The sequence below is a fragment of the Sitodiplosis mosellana genome, unplaced genomic scaffold (assembly GCF_009176505.1).
Source record: "Sitodiplosis mosellana isolate CC-2019 unplaced genomic scaffold, AAFC_SMos_1.0 Smas_scaffold_6226, whole genome shotgun sequence".
Taxonomy (NCBI): Eukaryota; Metazoa; Arthropoda; class Insecta; order Diptera; family Cecidomyiidae; genus Sitodiplosis; species Sitodiplosis mosellana.
In genome coordinates, this window is record NW_022601467.1 from 1,132,332 (window position 1) to 1,148,557 (window position 16,226).

The following is a 16,226-nucleotide window of genomic DNA, read 5'->3' on the forward strand; positions in this document are numbered from 1 at the left end:
TCATCTCCCATTTTAATTCCTGTGGATTTTTTATTCTGAAATTTCACTATTTTGGTCTTCAGGCCTTCCACCTACAGTATACCAAAAATCTTCGAGGTTCGATTTCGCGAAGCATATTTTTTTGAGACACGAAAAATGCCAATTTGTATGAAAATCGTGAGGTGTACAGACAATTTTGTGAGTGACTGTATATATATATGTATATAACGTTAAACTATGGAATAATTGAAACCTCCATTTTTTTCATACTTTTTTCTCCGGTCGATTCAGTTTAATCAAATGTTGATTAACTGTGTGTTTGCATGTTTCATTTCGATGCTATTAAAACTGTTAAGATAATGAAACTATCCTGTCAGATTTTACTCAGAGTGATTTCAATGGCTGAAATTTCAAAGAAAACTATGCATTTATTTCAATGTATGTGTGTGTGCTGTGAAATTTGCGTTCAATCTATCAAATCATGTTATTCAGAACACTTATATAGTTCCATCAATATTTAGGTTGTCAATGATATGGAAAAAGAGAAAACGATTTCATCTCTTGCCATCTCATTCAATATATATAAATAAGTATACGGGGGAATCAAAAGTTATATAACATAAAACATTATGACGAATCTTTTTTTGCGCCGTGTTCGATAACAAATTTCATTTCATTTTATATTCAATAGGGATAATGCAATGAAATTCCTTTCTTCCACCTATGTACCATATAGCCGAAAGCTTTGATACTGAAGTCGCGATATTTCAAATATGCTATAGAGCCGAAGCCAGTTCAAAACTAGGTATACCTTATAAGGTATGGAAAAAACTAAGCAGTAACTAAACACAAACGTTTCGTGAATCCGTTTGGAAATTTTTTTTGGATGTCTATTTTTAACCCAACGACACACATTGTTTTTTTTTTGTTTGGTGTGTACAAAGCTCGTGATTTTGCGCTGTTAGTGTACAATTGGCCGAGCCTTCGGCACCAAAAACTTTGTGTCATGAGCCCATGAGCTTATGAATTTCGAAATGACCTAACTGAATATATTCGTTATCTGAAGCAGTTTGTTTCATATTATGACTGTATCGTTTCGTTTTTTCTTCTTCTTTCTGTCATTTGCTATACTCATAGCTTGATGTGTGTACGAAAAAGTCAAAAGTGAAGTCATTGGATGCAGAGTCGAAATGGTTAAAATAATAGATTTATTTGAATTGGCGAACTCAGTGGTTTTATAATCTTGGTCACAATGGGTAAACTTTATTGTGTGTATTCTCAGTGTGAGCATAAATACGTCATCCGAATTCACGTTTACCTGTTTCGACTTGTCGAATATATTTTTAGATCACAATCGGTCAGTTCTCTTTCTGTTTTTTCTCTCTCATTGGTCGTTCGCAAGCATAACGAATTCGTTTTTTTTTCTATTACTTTTTTTGTTTGTTGTTACTGTGCGGTGTAGAACGAAATAACTTGAAAGAAAATGTGCTGTCGCGATCGATAATCGTAATCGTAATCGATGACAATCAGACCAAAAACGAAGAAACAAAAGCTTTTTATTTTATTGATTGATCAAATCGAAACGGGCAAAGGGGAGAGAAAGAATAACAAAGATTAAGTTAAACTTTTGTTATCACTTGTATTGGTAACGATAGTATGGTTAAATTGTATCAACAGAAGAAGAAGAAAAAAATCATTTTTTCCGTTTGGAAACCGTTAACTAATGCCTAATATATTTTATGTGAATTCCGTCGCGATGCGTCTTATTCCTTTTTATTTTCTATTAACCGACTGCTTGTAATCGTATGCGTGCGTTCACACGCCTGTATGCCATACCATCAGGAATGGCATTTCGACATGCGAATGGTATGCATTAGATATTTAAGATATGTGGAATGAACCGAAACAAAACAGAACCAAAATTTGGCTAGAAAGCTGCTTTCACGACTCGGAACGGTAAATGCTTGCGTGTCAAAGCAACGGATAACAGATATGATGAATGTAATAATTATGTGAATATTTAAGGAAACTAATTCATTCACGGGGGTGGTGCTTTTTATGCGTGATTTTTTCTATATTATTTTTCTTCGCCACGTCGAAGTATGTCTACGCTGTAAAGTACACATGCCCGAGAAGAATGAAAGAAAAAAAAAATGCGAGGAGTGTTTGCAAAGTGTGAGAGCAGCGAATTTTTAGCTTAACAACATTTAGCGTGGAGAGGAAAAAAAACTCGTGCCATAGAATGAATAGCCGAAAAAAATGCGCCAACCTAAACGAAAACTTGAAAATGGATATTATTGATCGACATTTTTTTCTCGGTTATTCCTCGTTCCAAACATAATTGTTCGTTGTGATTTTTTTTGTTACTTCTTTACGGTATTTTCTTTGGTGGGCTTCGGGTTTTCCACTTGCAATAAACAATGATTGTTCTCGTAAGTGCTGTATTTTGAATGATTCAAATGGTGGATATGCTCATTTGGAATCTTCAAGAGCGCGTCAATTCACTTTACAACATTTGTGCGCACACAAAATCTCTCTCTCTCTCTCACACACACACACACACACACACACACGCACACACACACACACATTGCCTATAAATACTATTATCGCTTAACGTTTATTAACGAACTTTCATGACTTTCATATTTTACCTTGATGCTTCCTGACTCGGCTACATATGTTTCTCATTTGGATAAAGTGGCATTTATAACAATGGTTGGTAGGCAACGGGGAGAGGGAAAGATATCCGTTCGTTTAGCTATGAGTGGCATAATGGCCAGTATAAAGGACACTTTATGTATTTGCCAATGTTTCGCATCACAATGGAAAATGGCGGTGGTATTGGACTAGCAAATAAGGAGGGCGTCTGCCCACCAGTTCTTTGAACAGTTGATAAATTAATTATAAATTATTTCAGAGCTGAAACAATTTTGACATGTATACACGTTTTGCGCCAGAATCAGTGAAAGTTCATAAATAAGGATTTTCATGCGAAGAAAATTTATCCAGAAATGTGAAAATGAACACTTTTCGGTAACAATTCAATTTAAATATTGAACATATGATTGAAATTACTTTATATAGGGTACTATATTGAAAACTCCATTCGCCTAACCTAGTTTACATCATCTATGCCGGGGTATTGTTATCTGTTTGTAGCAAAACGTAGCCATTCCATCATATGAAATGTACACAATATTTATTTGCACTAGCATTATGGCACCTATTTGCCGTATATATTATGTGTGTGTGTGTGTTTGTGTGATTTACTTTTTTTCTTTTCATACTTTGATTCTGAAAATAGATTTAAAGCATTCCGCATGTGGTTATATTTCATTTAATGCATCATTTCAGATATTTCGATCACATGTCATTGTGATGAATTCCATTATGATGACAAGGTGCAAAACAAACAGAACAGACATTTGTATATTACATACAAGGCAAAAAGTCACTATATACCCAAATATACTGCACCGAAATCTGTTAGCATTTTTCATCACCGCGACACTTCATTCTTGGTGTGAAGGTGCCAAAAAAGGAGCAGAATATGTTATGTCAAAAGAATCATACGTACGTCATTTAAAATCTGATTTCTGCAATTCATAAAAATAGAGCTTCCATTTATTTTCCAGAATTACTTGCCATTTTGTAACACCAGGCGTCTAGTACTTTGTGGCATGACAAGCAGATTTGTTGACTGTTTGACACATGAATTTGAAAAAAAGAATTGAAGCTCAATTTCTTAAATAAATTGTATTTGGCTTTACTCTGATCATATAGAGTTGGCAATACTGTTTGCTCTTTTTATTTATTTATTTTTTTATCTAAAAGTAGTCGTATGTGTCACAACGACTCAGTCCAATTAAAAATTGCATAATTGAAACGAACAGAAACTAAGATCATTTGTGTAATTTCGATACTTAATTGCAATCACATTGAGGAAACCATGATGAGGTTGCATCGTGCTTATTCAATAATGCATCACGTTTAAATTTGATTATTGTTGCATGGTTCGCACTTTGCTTAATTTCCCTGTCGTTGAACATTTTCTACAAATGTATATTATATCAGATTGCCCTTTTCATTCTTCCTTTTCTATCTCTTTTCTATTTCAATTTTCCATCCGCCCCTTACTCTTGGCAAATCTCACTGAAACCACACTGCCAATTTAAACTTTTTCTGTTGTTGAGATTTAAGAGCAAATGCGTTGTGCTGTCAAAACTTCTAATTTTTTAGTTTAACCGTTAGATATATTCATTGTGTATGAAAGCGAACTATGCAATTGTCTATTTCGTCCATTATCTGCAACATTTCGGTGATAAATGGTATTGTGGCGCATCAAGCAGATTGCTTCGCTTTCTAATAACAATGGCGAGATGAACACAAAACCAGAGATTGCCGCCGCCACAACGACAAAAATGAGAAAGAGAATGCGACGCGATGCGAGAGAGTTGTAGCGAGAAAAAAGTTGTATTTATTTTGTATTCATTTACCTGAGCAACACAATGCACATTAATAAGGACCATTGTATGAAAGTTTGCAAAGTCCTTCGCGCCACTGAAAGTTATATCATGCAGAAAAGTGCAAGCAAATGGATATCCCGCAAGCAGAAACATGGATGGAATGAGACGAAACTCCAAAGAATACACGGCAAGATTTCTTGGGCAAGATAAAGAGTAATGATAAAAGACAAATGCAAGTGGCAACAATGTCAGTCTAACCCAATTCAAGTACACCACTTGTTTTTTCCTCCACTTTGAACATTTACTCCACACCCAAATGCAATCATTTATTTAGCAATCAAATCGTGGCGTAACAAAATGGCACAACTTAAACAACATTTGACGAGTGATGCGCCTAAAGCGTATTCTGATTGTATGCCAGAGAGTGCAAAAAAAAAGTTAGAAGAATTGCCGTTAAAATTGCTTTGTGACGTTTTCCAACTATTTTTTGTGTTCTTTTCCGTTCAATTCCATGACCACGTTTTCCCTGTGTATCCATATTTGTATGGGAAAGAAAGTGAGTTTTGAATTCAAAGTTACAATTAAAAACGGATAACTTTTATGGATAAATCGATAGATTTTTACGATTCGGTATTCCGCTACGAATGCCGTTTTATTTGTAATCATTTGGCTGCATGCCTGTTGCACACACACCCGGCGATATGCAAATTTTTCTGCATTCAACACAAAGTCAAACAATGTACTTGTTCGTTTTACATTTCATGCTCCAATCGATGAGTAAATCTACCGTTGAAATCTTTACCGAACAAGATAGGCAGCGACAGAGGGAATGGTAGTGTTTGTACAAACATTACATGGCTATAAATGCAACTCTTGCAGAAGCGCTCGAATATTTTACCGTTTTCAACATGAGCATGAAATATGGTTCTCGTGATTGAATCAACTCAATCTAGATTACTAACGCAAATAGAAATTTAAATAAAGTGTACATAAGCTTGAATGTTGTCGGTCAAAATTTTGAAAGTCAAAGTTACATTATTTTGGTAACACTTGAAATTGAATTCCCCGCTTTTTCTTTCAAAAAGAAAAAAAAAAGAGACAAAAACTGTGTGTTATGGTAATAAATTGTATTAAAACAGATTTTCCCTTGTACGTTTTCAATTTCAAACAAGAAAGAGAGGAAAAAATGTGTTGAACTTCAGTTCGCCTAATAATTTCTACTTCACCTTCAGCAAACGACGCGTGACATTCAGACGGTTTTATTTGTGTGTTTCAAAAGGTGCAATATCAATGTTTTCATAACATCAATGTTAAACATTTAAAAAATGGCCCGATTTGTCGTTGCTGCATTGTTTCAATAATTTCATGCAATCCTTCAATCCGGTTGCTCGAAATATGAACCATCATAACACTTACACATACAGAATGAAAAAAAAAACCACAAGAGAAAGAAAGAATGGTGGATTTTAGCCCTGTATAAATAACACTTCACTATGGAAAAAAAGAGTGAACGAAAAAAAGGGGAAAAAAATGGAAAAGAAAAGCATAACTCTGTGGCAATGAAATGTAAGTGAGAATTAGTTCACGATCGTTCAATTTCTTTGTGCAATGTCAATCCAAAATAAATGAATCTTCTTTCTCTGTCCATTTTTCTGACAAGCACTCAAACAGCAAATTGAAGTTGAGTTAGAATTGCTCTTATCATCTCATGCATTGCAATACTATAATAAAAAAAATTTGTCTAGCGTCCGTGACAGATGTTTGTTCTGTATAGCGCAGTGAACATCAGGAGGAGAACAATCTGCAAAACAAAGCCGAAGCAGCTACATATCAACAACAGCAACAAGAGTTGCAGTAGTTAAGACTAAGATACAATGAAGGCGAGAAGAAACAGCAGAATTTGTTTTTTTTTTCTTATTCTTCTGAATAACCGTTTTAAACACATTGAAATTCATCAGCATCACGAGAAGAAGCTTCACCCATCAGATCACTAATACAAGAAAAGGAGGAGCCGTTTCAACTAGACGAAGATATAAAAAAATTGGAAGAGGCGAAAGGAAAAAGGTTACGTTCTAAAAAGTATTTTGTACTACGACCACCAGTCCATGCTACTGCTGCCGCTATTCACCTATTTATAGAAACATCAATGTCATGAAAACAACAAAAAAATACCTAAATACTGCAATTTTCAGAGGAAATGTGCCTTTTTTGAGCTCGATATGTGATATGGAAAGAGAGAGAGAGAGAGAAAGAGCGAATAAAAGAGGTGGAAGAAATGATACAAAGCCAAGTGAAAAATGCCTATTGTATATATATCTCTCGCACACGTGTGCACTTGTGCCATCTTACTGCCTTTGTATTGCTTGCCACGACGTCTGAGCCCGACTGAAGCTCAATAAGCTAAAACAGTAGCCGTATCAGCATCACGGTTACTGTTGTTACAAACGCGCGCCCGCTAGTGTTTCTATTGGCGTATTTATCATATTCAAATTACACTACACTCAAAATATGTGCGCATTTTTCTCGCATCATTATCTCATTTTGATGTCTTATTAACCTACGTGACACGGATAATGGAGCTTCATCTCTTTCACAACTTTTGGATTTTGTGGCAAATGGGCTTAAGCCTTGGCAAATTTGCCAACTAAATCACATGTTTATCGCAATTCTTATTTAATATACATGAACGTTCTGTACGTCTTTTGTTGAGATGGAAAAGAGAGTCGGTTTTGTATAGAAACGGAGACGAAATACGTCGGAAGGGAGAGGGAGACTCTAGTGAAAAAGTAGCGACAAACGTCGTCGTGGCATGTCGAACTCAACGCAGAAAAAAAGCAGAAAGCACGATTATAAGCAATATCATGCGTTGACAGAGCGATGAGACATTAAGTCGTCAGTTTTCAAAGAGGAACTGATAAAAGTCGTGCACTCCTGTTCTTTATTTTACTTTTGTTTTGACGTTCAAACCTTAAACGACAACGTTTACATACAATCCGCTTAATCGATCCGATAGACATTCGAAACCAAAAACGTCAAAAGCAATGTATTTGATTACGTTAACATTGCAATTTATGATTGCATATTGTCTATGGTCTATGGAGAGAATGAGTGCAAAAAGAAATGGAGCAATTTTTCGAGAGAGAGAGAGAGAGTGAAATTTTCAAAATATGCCCCATTTAATTAAATTCCGGGAAAACTAAATGAGTCAGATGTTTCGAGAGCATCCAACTGAAAGCGCTATTTAATACATGACTAAAATATAGTGTATTTTTGCCTCTTTCCAATGGTTTCGAATTTTCTGCTTTTTGTTCATGAGCCGAACAAAACCTGGATGAACAAAAAAAAAACGTATGTTACGTGGTATTTTCCTCGCTCTGAATATGGGCTCGGTTTCACATAGTCATTATAATTTTCGAGATGAATGCTTTTGCTACAGCCCAAAATCGAATATGACATATTTTACTAAAAGTTATGGGTGGAAAATAATTTCAATCATCATTATCCAATTGATTATTTCGAATGGAAACCATTGATTTTTGCTCTTTACATCTTTGCATCATCACACGTCGAGAGGGATGTCACATATTGTTATAGATGATGAATGGAAATGAATGATTTTCTATGAAAGATTAGAAGAAGCATTCGGTACTATGTTTTTGATTGATGAATCATCTGGTTGTGAAAAGTGAATCTATTTAAATGAAATGTGTTGAAATCTTGGACGAACTCTGGAGATGTAACCTCGGTGTTGTTTTGTTTGATATTTTCACATGTTTATTGTAATAGAAATATCCAGATGGGATTTGAACAACCAATACACATGAGTAAATGTTATTTGTCAGTTGCCTTTCATAACGGGCTGTGATATATTAGAGAAATGACACACTTGGTACATACTTGCACCAACAAATCGTTTTATCTCTCTAACTCTATTTCTCTCTCTCTCTCTCTCTCTCTCTCTCTCTCTCTCTCTTCCTCTATCTATGCGTCACTTGTCTTGTTAACAAAGTGGCCAATTCGTGGTCATAGTTTTTACAATATTTAAGGTCGTCTATTGAAGTTTTCAAGAGAGTCACAGGTTATGCTCCTTTTAGGGATGATGTTCATGTTATACATTAATAATTTGATGTGTGTCTGTGTGGCTTTGAGAGTGTCTCACTTGATGCGACCAAGGTAAAATTTGAGTAGATATATTTTATAAATGCAGTGCGTTGTGTTAAATGGGGACATTTTTTTGTTATTTCAATTGACTTCAGATATGCTGCATACAGCAAATACATAGCTTTGACCTGAAAGCAAATTGACAGGTGCTTGTATTGAAAACATATCTTCTTTTTTTTTACTTCTTTCTATGTAGGCTTTCCAGGGCTGGTGGGATGGTGAACATTATCAAAATATCGAATACAATTCAACGGTAGCTGAGAACAAATAATAAACGGAAACTACATATGTTTATTTGTGTAGCGCAATTTGTGATGATATCCGCCTGCCGATGGCGAGCTGTCAATAGCAGAGCTCGACTCAATTTTGCATTTTCCACAATAATTTAATAAAACTCTTGGGATAATTTTCGCACTATGCCAAATCGATGAGATGCCGAAAATTTTAATATTTTTTCCGATGATGTTAATTGTTTCACTCGTCTTTAGCACAGTTTGATTTCGATTCTGTATTGCACATAACAATCGAATCAATGTCCAAACTATGAAAGTTTTTGAATAATTTATTATCCGGGCAATGGTTGTTGTTGTTGTTGTTGTTTTTTTTTTCTGTTTGGTCACTCACTCGCACGCTCTGACTGAACGTTACAGGACTCAATGTGTGGATTATTTTAAACAATTGACCGTTGATAGATTTACCGATTCGCAATATTTATTTCATTATGAACACTAGAAATTTCATTTATTTTGTATTGTTATTTTAAACAGCTATGACTTTCGTAAATTGATAAAATCGACGCGAAACGCAACGAAAATGAAATTAACTGAGCGATGAACTGACGAGTAATTTCAATTATGTTGTATACAAAATGGCTATTTATTCAAATTGATTCGAACGAAAAATTTCCAGCCAGATTTTCAAGCAAACAATGTGTTTTCAGCACGGCCGATGATAATCGACTGAAATTCTCTAGTATGCCATTGTGTTTTTTTCCCGAGAAAATCCGTGTAAGGGAGCGAGTGAGTCCCGAGCAGGAAAAAAGTTCTTCATAGCCCTAATGTGTGTATACATCTCGCACAGTCGGAGATGGAAAATGTTGAGTCAAGGTTTGAAAATGCGAAAATGTGATAGCGCGACTAAAAAAGCAGCACAAATACATGGATGGCTGGTAAAAGGGTGCTCTCCATACACAGACACAAGTGAGCACACAGCAATGTGTCTACACTGTTGTACGCAATAACACAGCTACCATTTCGTATTGGATGTGTGGACAGGGTGAGAAACATCGAAAGCTTTTGCGTGTTCGTCAAGTGACTGCAAGCGATAAAGCCAAACGTGAATGTCACTCGATGGCAAAATGTGAATATTTCTGGGAAGAGAGTCCTTCAGATTTTCTAATCAGATTTACGTATTCGGATAGGAAGAGAAAGCTGATCGCCCTGTAGAGGACACAGACGCACGCATCCATACACATTTGCACATTTTTTGGGCACGAATACATACGTATCACACACACATACATACACATTCAACCCAACAAATGTACAAGAAAAAAAGACTGAAAAATCAACGATGAAATTTATATATCGTTAGCATATAAACAAGAAAAAGAGACGGTGGAACGCAAGAACTGAAAGAAACGGAAGGAAAGAAGTGGATTAATGGTCTCTTTTACGCACGTATACTTACAAGCTACAGCATTCACCGAATCCCGTCGTCATCGTCGTGGTTGTCAACGATGTCGAGATAGGTGCTGAAGAGAGTGCGTGTTCGTGCTACTAAATTTATGTCAAAAATTTTAGTGTGTACATAAATGGTGTCGTACAGATTAATGACTTATGCTCTCTCTTTAACATATTTTACAGAATTTGTATACATACATTGAGCACACTGTAAATTTTTTACTCTCTCATAAGCGAATTGAGCTATAGCTTGGAAACCACCAAAGTCGAGCAAAAATTACAGATTTTCCAGATGACAAAAACAGAGAATGCTTGAGCCAAAAGCTAGCGACCAAATCGACAGGAGAATTGAACACGAGTAAAATGAGCAGTGAGCGAAAGTATGAAATGAGTTTCATCAATGTATATACATTAATTTCGATTTACGTTTCTGATGGCGCAAACGCTTCACACAGCTTACAAACGTTAAAATCACTTTACACGTTGTAATACAATCTCTAACGTTGTGACATGTATTTCCCATTGCATTAGTATTAAACCCGTATTTTTTCCCTCCTCACTATATACATAGTCAAGTGAATATTCTGATTCAAATAGTGCATATATGCACCAGAGCCTAGGAGTAGTCCTACTTTAACGAATTTCTACTGCATGCACATCAATTTCTTTCTGATATTGACCTCAATATTTTTTTTTCCACGGAAGGCAGCACAGAATCAATACAATTTCTTGAGCTTATCTTTGTTTCACTATCATGTCAAGTCTTGCGAATGAAAAAAATGGAGGTATTGCCAATGCATAAAAAAACTGCATATTATCAACATATAAATTACTTTGGCGCAAGCTTGAATTTTTTTTCCCTTCCCCTTTTTTGACATTTTTAGAATTGGAATGGGAAATGAAGAAGGAAAAAATCACTTTTCGGAATTTGATATGAGAATTTAAACGATTGTCAATCGTTTATAGTTAGAGTCATTGATATAGCAAAAAAAAACCACAGAAAATTTAAATTAATGGCTTAATACTAAGACACAAAACTCTATTCTAAACTATGCCATCAATGTACAATGTATATTAAAAATCCTTCCTTTCTCTTTTGTTGATGAACTGATTTCAGTAACTCCATTTAGCTAAAGAGCATTCAAATTAAAACAGCTGATAGCAACATCAAAAAATAATAATACGAAAACTAATTGTGTACTCACCGGCACAGGACATCGGTAGCATTTTGCAGAGTAGTATTAATGGAAGCAGAAAAGTGATAAACATCTTTCTTAAATCGATGGATAGCGAAGTTAGAGGTGCGAAACCAGTTTCCGACTGGAAGCGTTTTCGCGTAAGACGTTCGCGTATGTTGGATCGTCCGGCGCTCTTTCCCAAATCGCCATCTCGCGTATCGTTCTTATTGTTATTTGTTTTGTTGTTGTGTTTGTCCTTGTTAATATTATTATAATTATTATTAGTTTTTGTTTGATTTATAACGGGTTGATTCGATGAGTATCGCGTAGCTACAGAATCGCATGAACTTAGAGACAGCGGCGACATAGACGATTCGGTTGTTGTTGTTGTTGTTGTTGTTATTGGTATTTGTGAAATTGAGCTTGGTGTTGTTGGTGGTGGCAGTGGTAATAATTGTCTATTCATATGTTGAGCAAATGTCGTTTTCGTTTTAGTTTCAGTGTATGGTGCACTTCCAGTTTGAGCTTGATTCATCAATTGAGACTGTACGAAATGCAAGAGTGTTGCATCTACATTTATTTGGCCACTGCGTGCACATTGCTTAATTTGATTATTATTATTATTGAACGGAGCGCATTTGTTGCGCAAAATCTCTTTGTTGCACCTCATGATGCAGCTGCTATTTAAATGAGACATTGAATCATATAAAAGTAACATATCAATGTCGTCGTTGTCATTGGCTGCAGTTACACAGGCAATATTGAGTTTCATTTTCAACACGTTACAAATTGCTTGAATTGATAATGAAGACAGCGAAGGTGATGACACCAACACATTCTGAATGTCGGACGATTCCGTTATTTCAGTAGCGGCGGCGACGGTGGCGGTGCCAGCAACAATTCGGTACAAACAATCCGATGATTTGAAAAAAAGTCTAGTCTTTGTTTTGTTGTAGTAATACAGTAGCCAAATTTGAAACCACTTGCGCCCTTCAACGTTTCGACAATGTTCGTTTACAACATTCATGAAGTGTCTCGAAGATTGAGCATATTGAAATTTTTCGTAATCATAATAATCGATATCGGTCAATACGGGTGAATTGCTCGAATGCATTGCGTTTACAATAACAACAGCGATAACATTCACATCAATATTGCCGAAACCACCACCGTCCAATACGATTGCACATGTTGTATGAATATCGGATGAACAACGGCATGATACGGAAATGCGGCTATTCGATTGGCAGTGCTTGAGCTGTGACTGTTGTATGGAGACAGCTAACGTGTGCTTTGGACCAGTTGATCGTAGTATTTTTGATGCTTTAAATGCGTTTAAATCGATGCGGTTTAAAAGCAACAACCACGATTTGCTTGATCGTTTCGGCTTAATTGTTCCGGTTAGGCACCCATATTCCTTGAGATACACTGCGTTTAAATGGTATAATACGTGTTTCTGTGTCCAGTCTACGTTGTTTATGTCAATGCTTATTACAACACTAAATTTGCTCTGATTTTTTCTTAATTCGGGTTGCATCCACGCTCCTCGCTGTAATTACAAATGCATTGAGACTTAGTAAATTATGATGAATTTGTTTTGCATTAAAAATGAATTGGTACAACTTACCATGCTGTTCGCTTCATCTGATTATCGCCAATTATTCGATTTGGGCATAGATAAATTACAACCTATTCGGCGAAGCGTTTCGTACGTATACCTGCAAACGAGCAAATTAGTTTATTTTTAATATTTTTTCGTTAGAAAATAGTGTTGCTCCGATTGACAATGGCGGGAAATTGGAAATGATTCTCTTTTTCTCGTTCTTTGGGCAGTGGGTCTCTAGACAGAACATTGCCGCATCATTATGATGTAATGAAGATTAACGCTTTTAAACCAGTTCTATTCTTATCGAATCATTCATTCAGTCGACGGGAATATTTTGTTTAAAAATTTTTCCACACACACACACACACTGTCGTGGCCAATTTCAATTTCACTGCCATTATAAATCGGAGAACGACTTAAGGAGTTGGAAATTTAAAAGCTTGTTTTTGTTGTACGCTCTTTTGGTTCTTCAATCATATGACTTTCAACTCAATTAATGGATCATCATAGTGACCAATGATCGGATATGATGGATGGTGTTTACGTATGGAATATTAGATTTGTTTCACTGATTCGGTGTCAGCCATTGTGTAAATTAGATAATAGGACACATTGTACATGATTGACCCATTAAACCAATTTCAATGAAAACAGCCATTCTGTTTTTCTCTCCCATATCTCTTTCGTTCAACATACCATGCCTACCTAATTCTCGTCATATCAATTTTTCAATTTCCTATTTAAGTGGCTGAAAAACATTCTCTTCATTCATTTGATTTTCAAATGTGTTGAATAGCCCAATATTTTTTATTTCATTTATTGCAACACCAGCCAGCCAACACAACGAATGACGTACGCAAAATGCGCCAATTATTATTTGTGTAATTGGTAAAAATCGGCGACCATAATAGAGCGCACGGTATTGAATGTTGACCATTTGTTTACTGTTCGGTGGTGACGAAAAAAGAAGAATCAAGATGAATAACTTTCAATCAGCGGCTAATGGCATGCGGTGACATTAACCAGCAACAAATTGCTTGTGATGAGTGCGCAAAAAGAAAACCACTGTATGTATACATAATTGACATTATGTAATAAATGGATCAAATCAATTTTCTCCAAACTACCAATAAAATCGAACGAATTCTATACAACGCTCCTATTGATAGTTTTCAATTTGTACACAATGAATAGGAGCCCACTTCTAGTGAACAAACTAGAAAACATTGGCTTTCATTTACAATAGACACCATGGCAAATGTATGCTTCGCTAACATCCTTTGATCTGATGAGTATGGGACTGAAATGAAACTATATGTTTCGGCAATGCATCATTTGGCTTCATCACTTGTTCACACTTTTGTTGGTATGTAATTCACTTGTCAGTATATCAATCAATTGAAATCAAGCGATCGCATTGTGAATCGTCTGTCCACAAACTGGCTTACAAATACCAACGAATCACATTATCAAATGAGAATAAAATGGAATTTTCAGGATTTTTCATCACCTTGATGGATTGTACACAGTCCAAATGGGCACAATGTAAGGGGGATCAGTAAAATATAAATTCCATGGACGGAAGAGTCAATGAAGCCAACATTAATAATCAACCAATTTTATTTTTCAATGTTATTGTCAAAAATGGCATAAGTGTTTGAACACTGCAGAGCGTCTTGTCGTACAATTCCTAGTTTAGTTGTAAAAGCGTTCATTCAACTAAAAGCATATCACACTAATAGCATTGAATGTCAACAATCCTTATTGAATTTACTTAACTCTTCTCTCATGTAGTTGTACATGGATATTTGTTTCGAAATAATGAAATAAGTATTAACGAAAAGGATATTTTAAATGAAAAAAACTAGCAAACTTCAAGAACATAGACTGTTCAAGAGAGAAATCGATGCTTAGATTATCTACTTTTCCGTTTCATAACAGGTTTTTAGAGTACAACAGTGGGTTTTTTCATTTTCTTTCGGTTGACTAACGCCCAAGTTCAATTTGCATCAATCGCATTGTTTTGGACACAAACACATTGTAAAAACTGGTCGAAATTGGTCTGTATTCTTCAAATTACAAGTTTTATTAACTTGCATTGTCTGTTGGTTCAGTAGAAATCGAATGTTTCATAGAGAGAAAATAAAATGACTATAAAGTCAGTGTAACGCTACTGAATCTCTGATGTAAGCATCTTTTTTTCTCTTTCTTCATTTTGTGACCGTCCGTATATATATATATATATATATATATATATGTATAAAGCACTCAAGTTGAAAAGCTTTGAAACTTTCCTTTCATCAAATTTTGGAATTGATCTTTTCCGATTTTTATGTTAAAAATCAAATGTATCACAAAATTTTCACATGATATCGACGAAATAAAGTACGGTTGGCTTTGTTTCTTCAATTGTTTTTTTTTTTCCTCTCTTTGCCTTTTTCTTTCATGAATTTTCGATTTCACGCACAAACACACGCTTCCTCAAACACAAAACGGAGGGAGAGCGAGAGAGTGAGTCGAGGAAAGTCAACAAGACCCCAATTAGAAAATGTACTAAAAACAATAACTAGCTCTTCAAACCTCGACGAAATATTCAATACAAACTCAATGAAATGTTCATTGTTTTTTGTTTCGCTTAAATCACTATTGAATTTTAATTTTAATTTACAAAAAAAATGAAAATCGAATCTCGTGGTGGACAAAATGAGTCAGTTTTTTCCTAAGTTTTAATATTTTATGCCGTGAAACGTCACATGAATCGAGAGCACGTTAAATGAAAAAAATATAGGGAGCGGCTCTAAAGCGCACACTTTTTCCAGTGAAATTCGTACATAGAGATGTGTATCTGTATATCTTTTGCTCCTTTTTTACTATCTCTCCTTTTCTCTCACTCTGTCTCCTTCTCTCTGTCCTTCTCTCTCTCTCTCGTTCGCTGTCTGGCTTACCACATAAATTGCATATTTTGGCAATAAAAATGGTACATAGAATATTGGAGAGCTTTTACCGTGGCAGCGTGTATATGTATAGGGACGTGTGCGTGTGTGGCACTGTGTCGGGACGTTTGATTTTGTCTATATATTGGTTTTGTTTGCGTTAGCGCAAAAGCTGACACAATTTTGTTTGTTCATTGTCGAATCAAAGTGATGCGCAG

At 35.5% G+C, this 16,226-nt stretch overlaps 1 protein-coding gene across 8 annotated transcripts in view; it reads right to left on the reverse strand.

Moving 5' to 3' along the window:
- Positions 1–15,895, reverse strand: part of LOC129579067 (uncharacterized) — a 30,005-nt gene extending 14,110 nt beyond the window's left edge. For 3 of the 8 annotated variants that reach the window (XM_055468639.1, XM_055468645.1, XM_055468646.1), the window contains exons 1-3: positions 15,744–15,882; positions 13,097–13,187; positions 11,497–13,018 (exon numbers count right to left, since the gene is read on the reverse strand). In XM_055468639.1, the coding sequence (XP_055324614.1) occupies positions 11,497–13,018; positions 13,097–13,099 (1,525 nt within the window). In that variant the 5' untranslated portion in view covers positions 13,100–13,187; positions 15,744–15,882. Of the gene's footprint in view, positions 1–11,496; positions 13,019–13,096; positions 13,410–15,655 lie in introns of those variants that run through there. The other 5 variants (XM_055468643.1, XM_055468640.1, XM_055468644.1 and 2 more) reach the window with 5 other exon arrangements.
- Between the last annotated feature and the right edge of the window lie 331 nt (positions 15,896–16,226).